The sequence below is a fragment of the Dipodomys ordii genome, unplaced genomic scaffold (assembly GCF_000151885.1).
Source record: "Dipodomys ordii isolate 6190 unplaced genomic scaffold, Dord_2.0 Scaffold25, whole genome shotgun sequence".
NCBI classification, from domain to species: Eukaryota; Metazoa; Chordata; class Mammalia; order Rodentia; family Heteromyidae; genus Dipodomys; species Dipodomys ordii.
The window spans coordinates 10,945,215-10,967,494 of NW_012267241.1; the positions used below are offsets into that span (position 1 = coordinate 10,945,215).

A 22,280-nucleotide genomic window follows, 5' to 3' on the forward strand; every position below is an offset into this window, starting at 1 on the left:
TCTTCCTTTAACCACTCTAGTTTGTTTTGTTTGTTTGTTTGTTTTTACTAGATTTCTAATTTCTGCAAATGTCAATTCAAAGTGAATTTTTTGTGTGTGCTAGTTTTATAGCTGTCAGTGCTTTTCCGCAAAAGCAGTTTAAGTCTTTGTTACACTTCCATGCTTGACCAACTTCTACATCTTAGACATATCTCTAATATGATTAGAGACTTATTCCTGCATTCTGGGGATGCAGAATAAATAAGATTTATATAGCCCTTCCATTGTTTATTTGATTATCACCTATTTCTTCTCACACACCGCCATTCCTTAGGAACTCCACAGAGAAGCTTTAACCTGTCCTGAAAGAATTTGTCCATTTGTCTCCCTTAAGTAGTATTTTGCTTTGCTTTGCTTTGCTTTCAGTATCAATTCAATGCTCTCATAGTGCAACTTGGAAGTAGTTTCTAAAATATATATCCAAGGATTTGATAATTCCATGGTTCTCTTTTTTGGTGTGTATGTGTTTAATTGGATTTTGGTATAGCATTGAAGCTGAAACTGGGTTTTTAGACCCCTGGCCCAAACTCTTGGGATTCCACATGAGGTCTAGCCACTTGCCACTACATGCTATATAAAGAGCAATGGTGAAAGATATAGGAAGGAGATTTATTACATGGCATCCTTGGAAAGTTAGAACCCACCTTTGGAGATACAGATATTGACTCTGGGCTACAAAAGATGAATTGAACTTAGGAGGAGGGAAAGCTAAGCAGAATTAAAACAGTCACAGGTATGGCATGGTTGTCCCTGGTAGTGGATGTTATGCACATTTGGGCTGCTTTCTTCAATATTACCCAAAAAAGGAATTGCCTAGCTCACAGTCACTTCGCTTTTTGCCACAGTTGCTTATTGGTGAATCCCTTTCTGCGTGGAACCTAAGGTGATCATAAAGGGACTGCAACAGGAAATTGCTCAGATCCAAAGTGGAGAGCTGAGTGCCCAACTTTTAGTTAATTCATAGGCCCAACAGCAACAGCTTTAAAAAAAATAAATTGTTATTGTAAAGTGAATGTACAGCAGGGTTACCGTCATATAAATCAGGTAATGAGTACATTTCCTTTTGAAAAGTGGCATCTCTTCCCTTGCTTTCTCCCAAGTTTTCCTTCCCAACAACCTCCTACAAGTTTTATAGTTCATTTTCAACATAGTGTCTAATGAGTGTCACCGCTGCATTTGTTCACCCTTTGTCTCACCTTTTTACCCCTCCCTTTTACCCTTCTCACAGCAGATGTCCTTACATACAAAGACAAAAGCTACAGAAAACAAAAACAGCAACAAAGGAGAAAAACAAAACAAAAGGCAAATTAACAAAAAAATATTTTCAACTTCTTGAAGTTCATTTCAACAACATCATTTTATATGATCATATGCTCATAGCTATTGACCCCTTGTGAGCCTCTCCTAAGAATATCCTCCTTTGGTCTCACTGTGTGAATGTCTAGAGTCCTATATAATTTATCATGTCCAAGTATATTTTTTGTCTTTTGCCAGCCAGTGTATTTATTTGTGCATTTACAGGTACATTCTAGTTACAACAAATAAGGGAAACCATCCAACCTGTTTCTTTGTGTCTGGCTTACAACAACAGCTACTAAGTCACCTCTGACAAAGAAAATTGTATATATTTAGCCTCTAAGTTCAGAGCACTTATGAGAACCATAACATTGCATAGATAGTGTTTGTGCTTTTGGAAATTTATGCTTATTACAGAGCTGAGATTGTTAGAACATGTCTGTAAGACATAATGCCTGACAAAGAAAAGGATGAAAACTAAATGCTTGTGAACTTCCATATAATTTTGTGTTTATCAAATCTTTGGGAATTAGCAGCATTTGTATTGGTTCTTAATGAACGATTTAGAAATGAATAGATGAGAGTTGAAAAAATAGCAAGTAGGAGTAATAATTACAGGTAAGTAAGGCAGTTTGAAGAATATGTACAAGTTTGGGCATCAATGAAGGGTATAAAACTTGACCAAAGTACAGTGGGTATGTGAAATAGAAAACTGATAGTTTTGTGAATGAGTTTAAGCTTAAGTGAATTTTACCAATTGTATTTTTCATATGCTTTAAATTTAATTCTTATCAAGATCTTTTGTTTTGTCAGTTTGAAACTTCTCTCGAAGAATGGTAAGTAATGTTCTTGCTCCTTTTAATACTGAGGTTTTTGACCATCTCTAATTGATCAATTTTATTTCAAAACGAATAGGAAATTGAAAGTAGGATTGTTTACATTAACTATTAAAGCACTTTTTAATATTAGAATCAGGATTGAAAGTGATAGAATAAGGATCTCTAAGGCTCCATTCATACAGGAAACAACTGAGAAGTTGCAAAAAAAGAAAGCAAAATCAGTTTGAATTAATGTTTGCAGAAATCTGGAATGTAGTAGAAAATAGAATTCTAAAAGAAAACTTCAATTAAATATGCTGCTGTTCTGCCTAGGAAAAGCCTTGTAGCATCATATGTTACCTCCTAGTCAGCTGTTCAGATCCCTATCCGAGGTGGCCTGGAAGAGAATATCCCAAATGTATGATGTTTATTGTTAATGTCAGAGGAAGAATAGCAACCTCCTTAGCAGGGAAATGTATATCAGAATTTTGACCAGTCTGATGACCTCATGAGTAGCTAACACAAAATTACCTTTGTTTTGTTTGAAGTGAACCAATCATAGATCTGGAAGCACTTAAAGGCATTTACTTGTCAAATCACAACAGATATAATCACTGAAATAAACATATTAGGCACATCAAACAGAACTAGAACAGAGGTATGGAGGAAGGGGTTTCAAAGTTTTCAGTACATAAGAAAATACACTGTATTTTTAAAAAAATAGTTAAAAATGAAAATTAACATTCTAAAAGAAAGATAATCACAGAAAATAGGCTTTTCCACATAAATGGCAAAACAATAAGGATAATATGTTGCTATTTGAAATAGGAAATTGAGCCACGAGCCAAGTGGCTCATGCCTGTAATTCTAGATACTCAGGAAGTTGAGGTTTGGAGAACTACCATTTGACGTCTGCCCAGGCAGAAAAATACACTAGACTATCATCAATGTAACCAGCCTGGAGGGTGTGTGTGTGTGTGTGTGTGTGTGTGTGTGTGTGTGTGTGTGTGTCTGAAGGGGTAGTGTGTGTGTGTGTGTGTGTGTGTGTGTGTGTGTGTGTCTGAAGTGGTAGAGCACCAGATGTGAGCAAACTGGTAGGGGAGGGGATGAAATGCTATAAAATAAGTTTGAAGTGATATCATGTAACAAAAGAGAATGTGAAATTTTTCTATTAATTGAAAAATAAAGAAAATTGATGCTATTTTAATAGATATCATCAGCCTTTTAATATACTAGTACTGTATCTCTAAAGAGAATAGATAAATGTGACTTACGTTATATGATTTTTATGTGTGTATATCACTTTCTTAAATAAGTTGTAATAATTATTGAATAAAAATTAATTTGTAATTATAAGTATTTTTATATTAAATCTGATTTTTTAAACTTCTATCAGTGAAAATTTTTTTAAATAAATGCTTAGTTTAGAAATGCAGGTGAGAAATATTTTATTGTACATTTAGAAAGACACTTTAGAAGGTGAATAACATTTTAGTTCAGGCATTTTGTAAAAGCTTGTGAATTTAAGCCTGACATGATACTTTTTATACTTTGTCATACATATTGATTTCCCAGAAATTGTTAAACTGAAATTAAAGAATATCTCCTCCTAATTCAATTCTTTTTCTTATAGCAACATTTTTAGCAAGACCAATTTCTTCTTTACACAAAACTGACCAGCTTCTTCGGTAACACATTTTTAGTTTCAATTCTTTTATCACTAAATGCAAATCCTATTTACAATTAATACCCACTAAATATTTAAATATCCATTAGAAGTTTCCTATATTAGTCTCTATGTAGTAGGATTACCAGATACGCTAACATTTAAAATTCCATGAAGAAGTATCACCTTAACTACACCTTTCCTTTGCAAATTGTCTCTTTTATTATATAGGGAAAGAATTGCTTCCAGAAAAGACCTGAAGGAAGATTTGACTATTGTCACACCAGTGAAAGTGTGCAAACCAAAAGACAAAGGTGAATTTGTTCTTTGTACTTAGCTAAAGTGATTATAGTCATCGCATATTGAGTTTTCACTTAATTTCTTTCTAAATTTCACTGTAATTATGCTTATGAGTCCTAATTCTGTTGAGTACTGAATAGACATAAGTCCCCTGTATCATTTAAAGCATCTATCCCCCAAGTACTTACAATGACCATTAAGTGCCAGATGCTAGTCTAAGTTTTTCTGTATGATGATTCTTACTAACTGTATTTCAGAGCTGTTGAATGGAGCTTTTTGTAACCATCAGTGCATTATCCTTTATCTGTCCAGTTGGGTAGCTAGTAATCCTGTATCATCATGGAGCATTCAGATGTGGCCAGTGAAATTGTTTCTCTCCCTCCCTCCCTCCCTTCTCTTTTTCTTTCTTTCTTTCTTTCGTTCTTTCTTTCTTTCTTTCTTTCTTTCGTTCATTCTTTCTTTCTTTCTGTCTTTCTTTCTTTCTTTTCTCTCTCTTTCTTTCTTTCTCTTGCTTGCTTTTTCTTTTCTTTTTTCTTTCTTTCTTCTTTCTTTCTCTTTATTTCTTTCCCTCCATTTCTTCCTTCCTTTCCTTCCTCCTTTCCTTCCTTCCTTCCTTCCTTCTTTCTTCCTTTATTTTCTTCCATTCTCTCCTTCTTTCCTCACTCCCTCCATCTTTCCCCCTTCTCTTCCTCCCTCCCTCCATTCCTCCCTCCCTGTTTTCTTCCTTCCTTCCTCCCTCCTTCCCTCCTTTCCTTCCTTCCTTCCTTCCTTGCTTCCTTCCTTCCTTGCTTCCTTCCTTCCTTGCTTCCTTCCTTCTTTTCTCTCTCTGTCTCTGTCTTATAACCCCTTGATTAAAAATCTGCCTCCAAATTCCATAATCAACATTATAATTGTATTATATAGCTATAATCATATATAAATTTATAAGTATATTTATAAACATGAAAATATATAATATATAAAACATATTTGAAAGAATACAATACAAATAACACCGGTTTCTTATCCCGTGGATGGGAACCAACATGGGAATATGTGTTTCTATTTTAAGATATAACATGTCCAGAATTAAAGGAAAAAATGAAAACATTGCTGTCAGAGATTATCAAACTCATTCAAAGTCTTGAAACTGACCGGGCCTTAGCAGAACTAGCTTTAAAGCAACAAAAGTCAAGAAGGAAAAGGATTAGCATGAGAATTGACTCTTGGTCTATCTGGAAAATTCAAGAACTTCCATTAGCTGTGCAGAAAGGTAATTTTCAATATTGCCATTTTCTTTTTTAGAAGAGCACAGGCAATCAACTATAGCTCTGTATACAACAATTAACTGAATGATTTCAAAGACTGTATTTTTCTTACAAACCAGGAAACTTTGGACTGATGGCATTAATTGTAATGTTCTGTCCACTCTGCAGAGCACACCTGGGCTTGCTGTCATTGGAAATGCCATGAATTCATGATACCCCAGGGACATTCAAATGTATAGCACATGTTTCTTGTGATGAAGACAGAATTCTAGTTATTAGACATTTAGAAATTTAAAATAATTAACAGTTGGCATTATTTAGACACATTTTTAACCATATGAAAATTGAGTTTTAGGTGTCATGCTGAGAACTTAATGCACTGGCATCTGGGAATTTAGAAATAAATTTACTGTAAAAAGATATTCTAGCAGGAATAGAACTTTAAAAAGTTATCTGAGTCACACAGAATAATACATGTTTAAAATGAAAATGTTGTCTTTTAGACCACAGAGTGAAGGATCTAAGGTAAAATTTATAATGTAATGGTAAAGAATGTTTAGTTCTGTACCTATCAAAACATTCCTGGTAGGTTGGAGGCATACTCAAGTGGTAGAACTCTTCCCTAGCATGCATGAGGCCTTGGGTTTAATCTGGCTATATATGTGTGTGTGTATGTGTACATATATATATAATTCATAACTGAATTATAAACAGTATATATAAAGAGAACTACAGATGTATTTCTTTGATGAACATTGATGCAAAACTTCTCAATAGAATTCTGGCCAATCAATTTCAACAACTAATTTAAAATATATACATTGTAATCAAATAGGATTCATTCCAGGGATAGTTCAATATACTCTAGTCAATAATGTAATTCAACACATCAGTAGAAGCAAGGACAAGAATCACATAATCATCTCAATAGATGCAGAAAAGGCATTCAACAAGACCAACACCTCTTTATGATGAAAGCTTTAGGAATCCATGAAACATTCCTCAATATAATAAAGGCTGTATATGACAAGCCTACAGACACCATTATACTTAATGATGAAAAGTTAAAACCATTTTCTCTGAAATAAAGAGACTCTTTGTGCTCAAGGCTAGCACTGTACACAGAACCACTTCTGGCTTCTTCTGATTAGTTTATTGGAGATAAGAGTCTCATGGACTTTTCTGCCCCAGCCGGCTTTGAACCATGATCCTAAGATCTCAGGCTTCTGAATAGCTAGGATTATAAACATGAACCACCGGCACCTAGCTTATGTTTAATTTTGAAGATGTCTTTCTTGATATTTTTGGTACCCAAGTCTCATTTTGTCCTTATCTTTCTCCATCTAGAACATGAAGCCTATATGAAAGATACTATAGAATTACGATGGCACCTTCGAGATAAAGGCCATCAATTAGAAAATCTTACAAAACGGAAGAATAGGTTTGAAGAAGCTAATACAAAGATTGAAGAAGATATTAAACTAATGTCTGAAGGTTCTTTTCTTCTCAAAACAAAGCAGAAGCAGGAACATGAAGCTCTCAAGGAGAAATATATTAAAAAAGATGAGGTAAATGAGTAAATGAATAAGGGATATGTATTTTACCTATTCTTATTTAGTTATGCACAATATTTCATATATAGGAACATATTTCCAGTTTTCATTTTTCAAAATTGACTTGCTATTTATGTTAAGATGACAATTTATTAAACTATGCACCTTATAATTTAGTGGTAGTCATTTTAACTATATCTATTTCGCATACCTTTATACCTATGAGAGTTAATAAAATTAATCAATCTATTAATCAAATTTTGTGACTGAAATAGCCTAGCATATATATGCATACATATGTATATATACACACATGTATATCATGTTTTTTTCAAGTTCTGGGATTGAACTCAGGGACTGGGTGCTGTCTCTGGGTTTCTTTTGCTCAAAGCTAGCACTCTGACATTAGAGCCACAGTGCCATTTCAGGCTTTTTTGTGTGTATTTTATTGGAGATAAGAGTTTCAAGGACTTTCCTGCCTGGGCTGGCTTCTCTGATCTCAGCCTCCTGAGTAGTGAGGATTATAGGCATGAGTCACCGGCACCCAGAACAGGCATACTTTTTTGGGGGGGGATCCGGTCGTGGGGCCTGAACTCTGGGCCTGGGCGCTATCCCTCAGCTCTTCAGCTCAAGGCTAGTGCTCTATCACTTGAGCCACAGAGCCACTTCCGGCTTTTTTCTTTTTGCTTATGTGGTGTGAGGAATCGAACCCACGGCCTCATGCACGCAAGGTAAGTGCTCTACCACTGAGCCACCTTCCCAGCCCACTCGCATATTTTTTGTGTGATGGGACATAAAATCAAGCCTTCATGTTCCTGTTTGGATTTTTGCTTTGTTGTTGTTGTTGTTGTTAGTGTTGGAGTTCTAACACTTGAGGGACATCTTCACTTTCTGGCTTTTTCTGGCTAATTGGAGAGAAGAGTCTCACAGACTTTTCTGCCTGAGGGGGCTTTGAAATGTTATCCTTAGATTTTAGTCTCCTGGGTAGCTAGGATTATAGTCATGACTCACCTAAAGACTGGCAAAATAGCCCGACATTTTTAGTGCTATAATTGAACTGAAGGAGAATATATTTATGATATATTGTTGATGAAGATAAATGAAAGAGTTTTTTCTGATTAACTAACATTTACTATGCTCTTATATTATCCTCTTATACTAGAGAAAAGTAGTGTATGCACATGTGTCACAAAAAGAATAAATTTAAAATTTTAATTATATCAACTATATAGAGTTTTACTTTAATAGAAAACTAAATAATTTCAAAAGTGTACATTTAAAACTAAATTGATACATTTTAAGGTCAAATATAGAAACAAAGGGCACATGTTTTCTCTTATAGCTGCAAGTTAGTTGTAATTTATAAATATAAGTAAACATAAACAGATTTGCACATGTACACAAACATTTTAACTGAAGTATGGTTTATGCAGGGGGGAATTAAAATAGTATAATTCCTTAGAAAACTCATAATCTAATGAAATGAGTACCAGGAAGCTGTAACTTGAATCATGGTGAGGGTGTAGATGAATAAAGAGAAGAAAGGGAGAGAATTCAATCATAATATTCACTGTATATTCTATAAAGCTAGCAAAATAGAAGGAATGCGTTGGGTTGGGAGGGCTAGGGAGAACAATAATCAAGGAACATTGTGCTAAGAAATTTACATGATGAATTGTAACCCTCTATAAAACTTTGTACAGATAAAAATACCATTTAAATAAAATAAGAACATATTAATGAGAAAAACAATATTTAATATATATAGAAATACATATGTGTATACATAGACATATATATGTCTATATATAGACATACATATGTCTGGATATAGACATAAATATTTGCTGTTTAACATACAGTTTAACCATATAACAATTTAACAATAAGCAGAAACTATTCCATGATGAAAAAAACTTTTATCCTTCATGAAAGACCTTATATTTGACGGTGTAAAATAATGCAATTCAATCTAGCCTATAAAGAAAAATAATTTCATTATTGTTTTAAAAACTCAGTCTGTTGAAAAGAAAAAAAAATTAATGAGGCTGAGATGCTTCAATATCATCATCTTTTAAAAATTGTGCACAATTTGCTAAAATACACACAGAGACATCTAAAGATTTTATGTGACAAGGACTGTTTAACAATTATGCTTATCTTTCCCCTTCTCCCCTAATCTAAGCTCATGTCTGTTCGCTGAAGGTGGCTGAAGTTGGACTGAAATGTGCACTTTCCCTGTTCCTATTGCTGCCCATGCCATGTAATAAAACCTTTCAGTCCTTCACCATCATTTACCTCCATATATTTTATGTTGAGGCAAGTGGCCCTAGATCTCATGATGAACACCAGATGTTTGGGTGTGGAAGCCAAAACCCAGATCTCAGGGGTATAAACATGTAAACTTAGTAATTTGGGAGATGTGAAGAAGGATGGAGAGTTTGAGGCCAGCCTGAAGTATGTGGAGTACCTGTCTTAAAAAAAACAACAACAAGCAAACAACAACAACAACAAACAGCCTGGGAGGGAAGATGATCAGGAGGGGAAAAACTGGGAGAAAATGAAGGAGAGGGTGACACTGTTCAAAAGAAATGTACTTATTATCTGACTTATATAACTATATCCCCTCTGTACATCACCTTTACAATTGAAAAATTAATGCAATCTAGCATTTGACACAGAACAAAAATTTTTAAAAAGAGCCAAAAGCTGGTAAATACAAATAAACTTCCTGTAGGTAATAATAAACTATATCACAACAGTTTCTAACATTTGTATTAATCATTGCAATGATAACGCCATTTCAAGTAACTATGATGTAGAAACAAATCAGATAACTTTGATACCTGCACCATCATGACTATTGCTGCTCTATTCTCATAGCAAAATTATGGAAACATACCCAACAATAGATGAATGGATCAAGAAATTTCATATACGTGAATATGTGAATTCATATATATGAATATATGTAGGAATATATTACCATATTATCATTTTATGAAAATTGTGATTTTTTTCATCCATCAGGAAAAATATTAGTTGTTGAAGTGGATAGACTTGGAAAAAATTATGTTGAATGAAGTAAGTCAGTCTCAGAAAGACAAAGGATATATGTTTTCTAAATTATATGGAAGTTTGATATAAATTATAAACATACGTGAAAACATATAGGGATATATATATATATATATATATATATTCAATCAAACTCCTTAAAGCATAGTATAGATAGGGGTGGATTCCCATGGTATAACTTCTTTGAAGAAGTAACAGAAAGTTTAAAACAGATGGAATGAAAACCAGGAAGCTGAAACATGCTTTGTTTGAGGTATATGGTTTTTAAGGTATATGGAGAGAGGAATGGTGGGCTAATTCAGTTTTATCAATCAATTAAAATATATGGAAATGGAACTAGGTAACTTGAGGGAATGGGTGGGGTAGGGTTAGATAGAAGGGGTAAATGATAAAGGGTGACTCTAATCAAGATACGTTGTACTCAGACTGACAAGTTGTATTGAAACCCCTTTGTACATCTATTTAAGGTAATAATTAATTTTACAACCTATCGTATATTCTGGGAGGAAAATAAAGAGACCATTACCTCTTTGTGAGAGACATTTTAAGATGAAATATTTCCTGTAATATAAAATTTGTGGAGGAAACATTTGTTTTGGTCAAGTTGAAAAATAAATTTAAAGGAAAACATGTTGAAAAGCATTTTGGCATTTAATATTCTTCTGTACTAACATTCTGTTGGGCTCTTCTGAAGAATAATTTGGAAACCAATATTTATGAAGTTCTTACCTTGAACTTTTAAGAATGCATTTGAGAGCTGGACATCAGTGGCTCATGCCTAGAATCTTAGCTACTCAGGAGGTGGAACTCTGAGCATCATGGTTTGAAGCCAGATTGGAAAGGGAAGTCAGTGAGACTCTTATCTCCATTAAACTATGAAAAAAAATAGCTAGAAATGGAGCTGTGGCTCAAGAAGTAGTGTGATAGCCTTGAAGCAAAAGAACCGCAGGGACAGAGTCCAAGCCCTGAGTTCAAGACCCAGAACTGACACCAAAAAAAAAAAAATCAGGGGCTGGGAAGGTGGCTCAGTGGTAGAGCACTTGCCTTGCATGCCTGAGGCCCTGGGTTTGATTCCTCAGTACCACATAAGCAAAAAGAAAAAAAGCCAGAAGTGGCACTGTGGCTCAAGTGGTAGAGCGCTAGCCTTGAGCTGAAGAGCTGAGGGACAGTGCCCAGGCCCAGAGTTCAGGCCCCACTACCAGACCCCAAAAAAAATCAGACAAGGGCCTAATATCTAGAATATACTTAGAGCTCAAAAGTACTCAAAAAGTAAATTCTCACTGAGATAAAATCCACTTAGAACTTAAAAACAGATTTCTCAGAAGTAAGAATGGCAAATAGGCTCATGAAACAATGCTCAATAGCTCTGACTCTAACAGAAATACAAATCTAAACAACACTGAGATTTCACCTTACTTCAGTTCTGATGGTCATTATCAAGAAAGTAAACAACAGAAAATGCTGGCCATAAGGGGTGTTGATTGCAGTGCATGCTTAATTCATCCACTCTGGAAAACAGTATGCATGTTACATAGACAAGTAAACATAGAACTACCTCATGACTCAGCAATCTCACTCCTGGGCATTTATCAAATAGAATACAAAGTTATAGTAAAGTCATCAGCACAACCATGTTCATTGCAGCACTATGCACCATAGCCGATGTATGGATCAGCTCAGATGGTCCTCAATGGATGAATGGATCAAGAAATTATGGTATATATACACAACGGAATTCTACTCATCCATTAGAAAAATGATATTGTATCATTTGTAAGCAAATGGAAAGTCTTGGGAAAATTAAGTGCAGTAAGTGAAAACAAGAGAAACAAAAGTTTCATGGTTTTCTACATTCATTCATGGTAGGTAGTATGTACCTATAAATCTACAAGTAAACACATTGGGATGGGCTATATGCAAATGATTACAAATGAATTAAATGAAGTATAATAGCCTCCAAGGAGAGCTCAATAGTATAATCTTTTACAAAGATTACCAAGGGGAGAGAGGTAGGCAAATAAAGAGCAAAAGGAGGTAGATGATGCAGTTAATTCATTGTTTTTGATACAAAGTTAAGAAAAGTACGGCAATAAGTGGGTCGAAGGGGGGGTGAGAATGTTTATGAATAGAGTGTGTCTTGATCAGATGCCTTGATCAAGACTCACTCTATTCATAAACTGTTTGTTATATGGCACCTCTTCTGTGAAAATACTTAAAGATAATAAAGTAAAATATGCATTTGTAGAAAATATTAAAGATTAGACAATTTTCATATAAGTTTCTTACCATAATAATTTTTGCATTCTGTTTCCCTCAAAATGTTGTGCACATATTGTTGAAATAAGGTACTTATGATTGGTGACAAACTGTGTAATGGATGATGTTATGAAATATGTATCATATAATGTAATGATGCAAAAATAGTGTGATTAGGATAAATAGATAAATAGGGAGAAAGAAGGGAGAAATGGAGAGGGAAATGATAATGTTTATATTTATTAATGTAGATGTTGAAAGAAAAATATTTTAGACACTGTAAGCTATTAATAGTACTAGTACAAGCAATTTATTAATTTTATGTTTGTTTTGATGTTTTCTGCCATGAAATATTAATTACACAATAAATACATAACAGTGCACAATGTTTTGTAGGTAAAAATTTAATGATTTTATTTTTGGACGTGCCAGCCTGGCTATTGAAACAATTAACTTTTATACATCTTTACAATTTTTGTCTATAGTGGTAAAGAATCCTATACATCAACTCTGTTTTCTCAGCAGTAACACTTTAGTATAATAATATGAGAAGAAAATGTATGTTAAGATCTTTTTATCCAAAATATATGTCTTAATAAAATTATTTCTTTAAATTAGCCACGATGAAAATACATATATTTACAAAGATATTTATCATTTCTAGGTATTGGAGCAACTTCATAAACTTAATGTAGAACTCCAAGAATCTAAAAAAGAATATGAACACTACAAATTGGAGCTTGAAAAAAAGAAAGTAACCATGGAAAAATCTATTGCTGATGAACAATTACACATAGAGACCTTCAAGTAAGCACTATCCATATTTCTTCTTATAGCATTAAGAAAATATTAATGATACTGGGCCCTGGTTTCTCACATCTGTCATCCTAGCTACACAGGAAGCTAAGATCTGAGAACAGAGGCTCAAAGCCAGCCCAGGATGGATTTATAAGACTGTTTATCTTTTTTTTCTTTTTTTTTTATTTGATTTGTGAACATACTGTACAGAGGGGTTACAATTGCATGGGCAGGATAATGCGTACATTTCTTACCAAGCATTGAAGCCTCCTCGTTTTGTTTACCCTTCACATCCCTTCCCAGCCTCCCCCCTCCCCCCCAATCCCAATCCTTCTCTTTCCCCCCCTTCCCCCCCACTCGCACCGACATTGTAAAGCTCGTTTTGGACATGACAACTTGTACTTCTCATTGTTGCAACAGGTCCACCTGTATCCTTAAACAACTGGTTTTTCCCCATCTCCTCCTCAAGTTATACTTACATCAAATATAGTGAAAGCAGGGGTTATACTGTGGGAGAGGGACATACAAAGCAACAAAGAAATAATCTTATAAATGCGTTAGAAACACATGCATGAAAGAAAAAAACATTAAAATACATATCTAAGGGTTCATTTTCCTGACATCATATTATCTGACCTTTTCTGCTTGACTCATACATATACTAGATATTGCAAATAAGGGAAACCATGGGACCTATGTTTCTTTGGGCCTGGCTTACTTCACTTAATATAATTTTTTCCAAGTTTTTCCATTTCCTAACAAATGGGGCAATACCATTCTTTCTGATGGAGGCATAGAATTCCATTGTGTATATATACCACATTTTCTTGATCCATTCATCTACTGAGGGGCATCTGGGTTGGTTCCATATCTTAGCTATGGTAAATAATGCTGCAATAAACATTGTTGTGCTGGTAGCTTTAGTGTGGTCTTGTTTGTAAACATTTGGGTAAATGCCCAAAAGTGGGATTGCTGGGTCATAGGGGAGTTCTATGTGAAAAGACTGTTTATCTTTTACACTGGCAATGCCACACTTTTTTCATCTCTGTCTTTTATAATAATTTAAGTAGTGGGTAGAACGATTATTCACCCTTTTATTCTTCAAACTCTATTCAAGTTTAGTAGATTAAGGAGACTGATGAAATTTAAACTACCAGTGAAGACAACTATGATATCACACACACACACACAATGATAACACACACACACACACACACACACACACACACACACACAAATCTGAAAAAAAATTCTAGCCGGACACTGTTAACTCATGCCTGTAATCCTAGCTATTCAGGAGGCTGAGATGTGAGCATCATGGTTCAAAGAAAAGTGGGCAGGATATTCTTCAAGATTCTTATTTCTTGTTTATTTTATTTTATTGCAAAGATGCTGTACTGAGGGGTTACAGTTACATGAGTAAGACAATGAGTAAAGTACTTGTCAATCATTGTTTACACTTCCCTTGTTGTTGTCCCACTATCCTTTCCCTCCCTCACCGCCCACACTCCTTCCCACCCCCCAATTCCCCCTGAAGTTGTAAAGTTCATTTCCAATATACTGTCCTGTGGGTCTCATTGTTGCAATGGGTCATAGTGTCCTTCTTTCAGTGTTTTGTTATTCCTCTTCCCCTCCCCAGATGAGATAAATGTGTATACAAGATGCAGGGTATCAAAATCAAATATAGTGACAACAGGGGATATACCATATACCGTAGGGGGAATAACATACAAAGGAAACAAAAAAGTCACATAGTACATTTAAAACAATAACAACGGGGGATGGGAAGTTGGCTCAGTGGTAGAGCGCTTGCCTTGCATGCATGAGGCCCTAGGTTTGATTCCTCAGCACCCCATAAGAAAAAAGAAAAAAGCTGGAAGTGGCGCTGTGGCTCAAGTGGTAGAGCGTTAGCCTTCAGCTGAATAGCTGAGGATCAGCGCCCAGGCCCAGAGTTCAGGTCCCACGACCGGACCCCCCCCAAAAAACCCCAAAAAAACAAAAACAAAACAACGAAGACAGACCCCTTGGGTTCATATCTTAAGGTTCATTTCGCTTAGCATCATCTTATATGGACATACATACATAGCTTTTGAACTTTTCAGCTCATCTGATAAGATTCTCCTATATGTATATTAATTATTACAAATAAGGGAAGTAAGCTTACTTCAATTAATATAATTTTTCCAAGTCTTTCCATTTCTTAACAAATGGAGTGATATCATTCTTTCTGATGGAAGCATAGAATTATAGAATTCCATATATATACATACACACACACACACACACACACAAAATTTTCTTGATCCACTCATCTACTGAGGTGCATCTGGGTTGGTTCCATATCTTAGCTATGGTGAATCATGCTGTGATAAACATAGTTGTGTTGGTAGCTTTAGTGTAGCCTTGTTTGTGATCCTTTGGGTAAATGCCCAAAAGTGGGATTGCTGGGTCATAGGGGAGCTCTATGTGTAGTCTTTTGAGGAACCTCCATATTGCTTTCCAGAGTGGTTGAACAAGTTTACACTCCCACCAAAAAATGCAGTGGGGTTCCCTTTTGAGCATCCTCAGCATCTGTTGTTATTACATCTCTTGATTATAGCCATTCTAACGGGGGTGAGGTTGTGATTTGCATTTCTTTTATGGCCAGAGAAGTTGAGCATTTATTTATATGTCTATTGGCCATTCTTATTTCCTTGTCAGAGAAATCTCTCTTTAATTCTTTCCCTCACTTGTTGATGGGATGGTTGTTTCTTTGAGGATTTGCTTTTGGAGGATTTAAATTTTTATTATTATCTTTAAGTAGTTGTACAAAGAAGTTTCCATTCTACAAAGCATTGTATGAATACAAGATGTCTGACAACATTGTCACTCATTGCTCCTAACCCATCCCTTCTCTCACTTTTTTTTAAAAATTGAGATTAGGTGATTACATGAATTTCACATATTTCACAGTATTAGTTAAAGTCACAAATACATTTAAACCTTCACAAGGCACATTGTCATTAGCATGGTCTATACAGTTTGTGAATTCTATGAGCTTTGACAATACAAATTATTTTTCCACATCAGGCGATGTTTTTCTTTTGCCTAGTGTAGACTGTTATCTCTTTAAGTATATTTCAGATATGAAGCCCTTGTCTGTTGTATAGCTAATGAAATCTTCTCCCAGTCCATGGGCTTTCTATTGATCTTACTAGCTATGCAATCTTATTTGTCCAACCTTTCTTTGATTTGTTGTGTTTCTGGGTCTTTTTTAAGAAAAGTTGGGCCTGTGCCAACGATCCCTAGAATTTCTCCTATTCTTTCCTGTGGTGTTTTCAGGGCGTCTACTTTGATTTCAAGGTCTTTGATACATTTGGAGGTGATTCTGGTACAGGGTGATATATGGGTGATATATAAGGACTTACATTTAATTTTCTACAGGTGTTTAACCAATTTTGCCAGCACCAGTTACTGAAGAGGCTGTCTTTCTTCCATTCTATTTTTTTTACTACCTTATCAAAGATTAGATGGCTATAGGTCTGTGGGTTCATTTCTGGTCTTCAGTTCTATTCCATTGGTCTTCAGGTCAGTTCTTGTGCCAGTACCACCCTGTTTTGATTACTATGGCTTTGTAGTAGAGTTTCAAATTTAGAATTGATATTTCTCCAGCATTGTTCTTTCTACTATGGATTTTTTTTCTATTCAGGGTCTTTTATTGTTCCATATGAAATTTTGGATTATTTTTCTATTTCATTGAAGAATGTGGTTGAAATATTGCTTGGTATTGCATTGAATTTGTAGGTAGCCTTTGGCAGTGTTGCCATTTTCATGATGTTAGTCCTCTCTATCCAGGAGCACGGGAAGATTTTCCACTTCCTAAGTTCTGCTTTAATTTCCTTTCTCAGGTTTTTAAAGTTTTCATCATAGAGGTCCTTCAGCTTTTTAGGTAAGTTAATTCCTAGGTATTTTATTTTTTGTGGGGCTCTTACAAAAGGAGTTGCTTTCCTTATTCAGCTGTGTCCTCATTTCTTATCTCTTATTAACCATCAGAAAACTGGAAGTGGTGTTGTGGCTCAAAGCAGTGGAGCACTAACCTTAAATGAAAAAGCTCACATACAGCACCCAGGCCCTATGTTCAAGTCCCATAACCCAGAAAAAAATAAATCCTCAAAAAACTAGAAGTTGATAACATTAACTTCATCAGGAAATGATGATAACAGAGCTAAATTAGACTCCACTGCTTGATGCTAGGGACTGAGTTGTCAACTCTAAAATTCTAACAATTCTACAATATACTTTCAAGACAAAAGGCAAAGATGTCACTTACAGAAAGATTAGTCTTAAATGAGTAAACAGAACCAAAGCAACAGATTAATTTTCAAGGCTGAGATGACCTTTTTCTCACTGACTCCCTAGCTTCTAAAATTCTGAGAAGTCATGCTGTGTTTCCCTATACTTCATGTTCCTTCCAGATATGGAAAGACAGAGAATCTTGTTTTAGCTCATTTGTTTCTTTGGTTTTCATTTCTGTAGTGCAATTGTGACTCCATTTTGTCAAGTCTACTCATAATCAGTTTGTGCTTAAGAACCCAACTCAATTGAACAAGAATATTATATATAAATTATATATCTATTGTCAATTGATATTGATTTTATTGAGAATTTCCAAGTTAAAATTTCTGTTACTTTATTCAACACACTTTGCTTCCACATTGATTTGCAAGATTTTATTACATATTTTCTCTCATGTGCTAGGTGCACAACAAAAAAGATGTAATAATAGAAGGAGAACTATTTGGGAAGTAGAAGGATTCCTGTGAGAGACAGGAGAGGAACAAGAGAGGAAAATGGGCATGTAAAAATATGATTAAAGTACACTATATACATATATGTCATAATGAAATTCATTATTTTATGGAAGCAATAGTTAAAAAGAGATGTTTCAAAATAAGTAAAATATTTTCTAGACTTAATCTGACAACAATTTGGAGTTATCTGTATTATTTTCTGAAAGCTTATGAAAATAACAATTTTAAAGACAGGCATGGGAGGTGTCCTGTGCCTGTAATTTCACCCAGGCAAGAACAGATGCAAAAGGATCTCAAGCTTCATGCAAGCCCAGGAAAGGGTAGTTTAAAAACAAGCATCCAAGCCAGGGACATTATGGTTTATGCCTATTATCCTACCCCTTTATCCTGAGATCTGAAGATTGTGATTCAAAATCAGCCAGGACAAGAATTTGTGTGAGACTCTTATCTCCAATATACTACCAAAAAAAAAAAAAACCCTGAAAGTCTTGAGGGAAAAACCAAGTAAGGATGGGTCCATGGCTCATGCTGATAACCTCTGCTATCCCAATAGTGAAGAGGTAGAGATATGAGGATTACAATCTGATATTAGCCAAGGCAAAAAGCCTAATAATCTTTCTGGAAAATAACAGCCAAAAGGTCTGAAGGCTTGGCTCAAGTAGTAGAGCATCTGCTTCGAAGGTGTAAGCCTTTGGTTCAATCTTCTGTGTAGCCAAAATAAGAAAATGTAAAGTAAATATCTCTTTTCCTTTTCTCGTCATGATTTCTAACATTAAAAAAATCTGTCTCTCTCTATCTCTATCTCTGTCATTTTCTCCGCCTTTCCATTAATGTGTTTGCCAATTTCTAAATCATAGGTGCTCATATTCTGTTTCCAAAAATAAAATTAAAAGGTAATTTGCTTTTTTAAAAAAAACTTTAAATTTTCTCAGTTCTTTTCCTTTTGAAGCATAAATACTACTTGTAATTACTTTCTCCTTATTCATCCTGATTCTAAGAGGACTTTTTGAGAATTGGGAAGTATTACGGGAGAAAATAGTATTAGGGATAAAATCCATTGATTCATTTTAAATCAGAAGCCAACTTCTTTTTCAATGTGGATCAAATCAACTGTTTTCCTCCCAGGAAAGAAATGGAACAACTCTCGGATCTATACACTCACTACACTACATCAATACATGATGTTAGCGTAGAGATGAAGACTAGTGAAGAAATGCTGAATGAGATATTGAAGGAATCATTGTCAGTCACCAGTATTGCATCTGACTTAAAGAAAAAAGTGAGTGTTTTCATATTTTTAATGCTGCTGTTACCTTTGAGCTACAAGAACTAAATTTTCTCTTCTAACAATTAACTAACACTTAGCCAGTTTTCTGCCTATATTTGTGTGTACTGTTGCATAGCAAATTAAAATGGACTTAGCAGCTAAACATATTAGCCATTTAGAATCTCAGCCTCAATGTTTGACCTTCTGAATGAAGCCTGGGCTTTTTAGCATGGCTCAACTGGCAAGCCTGTGATCAAGGTACCAATATCCTTGTGGTTTTTTCAATGGCTTTGTGATGAAGCTGATTTCAGATTGGCCTAGCAAGAATGATGTTCCTGAGTTCTATCATTCATGTTTGACCAGATTCAGTCCCTGTGGTCTTCTGGCTGAGTTCCTTGTGGTCTTAGTGGTCACCTATCTGAAATCTATTTATAAGCAGTCCACATAGGCCCTGGCCTCTGCTCTGAAGTCAAATGTGGTTTGCTGACTTTTTCCTTCTCATGCTTGGAACTATTTTTATTTTCCACTAGGACTCATCTCTCCTGACAATGAGTCTGCCAGATCTGATTCACTGCTATAAAGGAGATAAGAAGATAGCAAAGACACAAAAGGAGAAACAGACAGAAAGAGAGAGACAGAGACAGAGAGACAGAGAGCAGGAGGAAGGGAGGAAGGAGGTAGAGGGGTTACTCAAGGCTGGATGGAACACAGTAGCAAATCACTCTCTGAGAAATCCTTGGCTTGATTCCCAGTATCAGAATAGAGAAGAAACCCCCCAAAGATACCCAATTCCTGCGACCATGTGTACCTTACAAAAGAGGAAAAAGACCTTTTTTAATTCACATTCTTATATTATTTCTGTATGCTTTTTTTTAGACTATAAGGTTTAAGGACACAGAATATACTTTTTTAATTTCTGAAAATTTGCCCAAGATTTGTATCATAATAAGGACTCAACTAATGCTTATTGAATAAGAAATGTAATTAACAAATAGACGAAAGAAATAAAAAGAAAGAAGAAAGGGAGATAGGGAAGAAAGAAAAGAAGGATTCCTAGGGGTGGGTAATGTGTGGTATCTGCACCTGTTGAGCCAGGTGAAATGGAGTGAAGTGGGTGCTAATACACCTAATCCTTGAAGTTGGAAAAGGACACATGTTGTTTTCCAAAACACCTAGTTCCTTGTCAGAGACCATTATTAGCATGAGTAAAATATATTATGCTTAATAAAAATTTTATAATAGGGTTATCAAATAGTTATAGCTTCAATTTGTGAATCATACTGAAAATTTTCAGTACAAATATCCAGGGAAAATATCACCATTAAACAAAGTATTTTCAATTAGAAAAAAATTATGTACTAAACTTGTCATCTTTTAAAAAATTATATTCTCTAAATGGCAAATCTGGTTTCTCATCATTTGATGTCATAGCTAAGGAATTGTGCCTGCATTTATTAAGTTATTAATATTTGTAAGTTATATAAATTGTTTGGGGATTATCATACTTTCTAGTGAAGATAAAAAGATGATGGCATTTAAAGGTATTAATTCCTCTGTTACTCGGTCATTATAAAAACCTATTAAGCTACATTTTCAGAGTACATCTTAAGGACTCAATTAAAAGCAATCACGTGCATTAGTGTCATGGATTAATTTTTTATGCAGTTGAAACTTCTGATTTAACAGAAAAATAAGATTTGTGCTGATTGGGTGTGCAACTTAACTAATACTTTAAAATTTCAAAGCATATGTTGCTTCCTCTAAAAAGATGTATCTATCTATAGAATAGATGTACATATTTAAAAAGATACATGTTTTTCTTAATTTGTACTGTCCAGAGATTTATGAAAATCTCTCTGTGTATTTGTCTCTGTTTTTTGTCTGTCTCTCTGTGTGTCTCTCTCTTTCTCTCTCTTATCAGTTGTGTGGCTTAAATTCAGGGCTTGGGTGCTGTCCCTGAGTCTCTTTGTGCTCAAGAAAGGCTCATTAGTGCTCTACCACTTGAGCCACAGCACCACTTCTGGTTTTTGAGTGGTTAATTGGAGATAAGAGTCTCAGGGGGAATTTTTCTGCCTGGGCCAGTTTAGAACCATAATCCTCTGATCTCAGCCTTCTAAGTAGCTAGGATTACAGGTGTGAGCCACCTGCACCTGGCTTTTTCTCTTTTTATATAAAAAATAGCTTTGGTAAACCAGAAGCTTCTTAAAACTGATTATGCACTTTAAAAACTGTTGAGATTAAATTTGTTATGTATAAACATAGGAATTTTTGATAAGATTATTCTTTCCTTCATCAGGAATTGTTTTAAAAAATTTTATATGAAATTAATTTTTCTGTGATAAAATAATCATTCATCTGTAATTATTTATAATTTATAACTAGTTAAATAGTAGAAACATTATAAATTTTAGAAATATTTGCCACTTATATTTCATTGAGCAATGAAATAGATATACAGAAATAGATGTTTTAAAAATCTTCGCCTTCTGTAAATAACTGGATTCATTTGAAGCCAGCCCAGGCAGGAAAGTCTGTGACACTCATCTCTAACTAACCACCAAAGAGCCAGAAGTGAGGCTGTGATTCAAAGGAGAGAATGCTAACCTTGATCAGAGAAGCTCAGGGACAGTGCCTAGAACAGTCAGGCACAGTGCAGGCCCCAGAACTGGCACAAAACAAAAACAAACACAAGCAAGCTGGTGTATTCATATTTATTATATTTATACTGCTAGTGGAAGACTAATTTTTATTGCTTTCTTACTAGCCTACACAATTTATATAATAGAAAACATCAATTCAACTATGCCTTTTACTTAAGGTAAAATAATAATATTATTAATAAGAATTCATCAAATAGGACAGCTGCCTGGATAGCCAGAGTAATTTTTCCACAGAAACAAAGATAACAATGATAGATACCTATGACAATCCAATATTGTGGACTACGAAAACTATGATTTCATTATACAATATTTCTCAGTGTTTTATAGGTACAGCAAGATAGTATGCATTTCAAACTTTTTATCAGATGATCAAAAAATTTATGTGTATGTTTTATTGTGATATTAAATGTTTTACAAATGTGTTATATATTATATGGTATATATGATATTGATATTTTGAATGATCTGTATAAAATTGGCTTTTTATGAATTTTTCTCTTATTTAAAAG

The 22,280-nt window shown here is 34.6% G+C and overlaps 1 protein-coding gene across 1 annotated transcript in view; it reads left to right on the forward strand.

Moving 5' to 3' along the window:
- The window catches only part of Ccdc178 (coiled-coil domain containing 178), a 302,072-nt gene that overhangs the window by 58,149 nt on the left and 221,643 nt on the right, over positions 1–22,280 (forward strand). The window contains exons 7-12 of the mRNA XM_013014802.1: positions 2,149–2,171; positions 4,051–4,133; positions 5,171–5,371; positions 6,714–6,934; positions 12,918–13,060; positions 18,967–19,120. Coding sequence (XP_012870256.1) covers positions 2,149–2,171; positions 4,051–4,133; positions 5,171–5,371; positions 6,714–6,934; positions 12,918–13,060; positions 18,967–19,120 — 825 coding nt within the window. The remainder of the gene's footprint in view (positions 1–2,148; positions 2,172–4,050; positions 4,134–5,170; positions 5,372–6,713; positions 6,935–12,917; positions 13,061–18,966; positions 19,121–22,280) is intronic.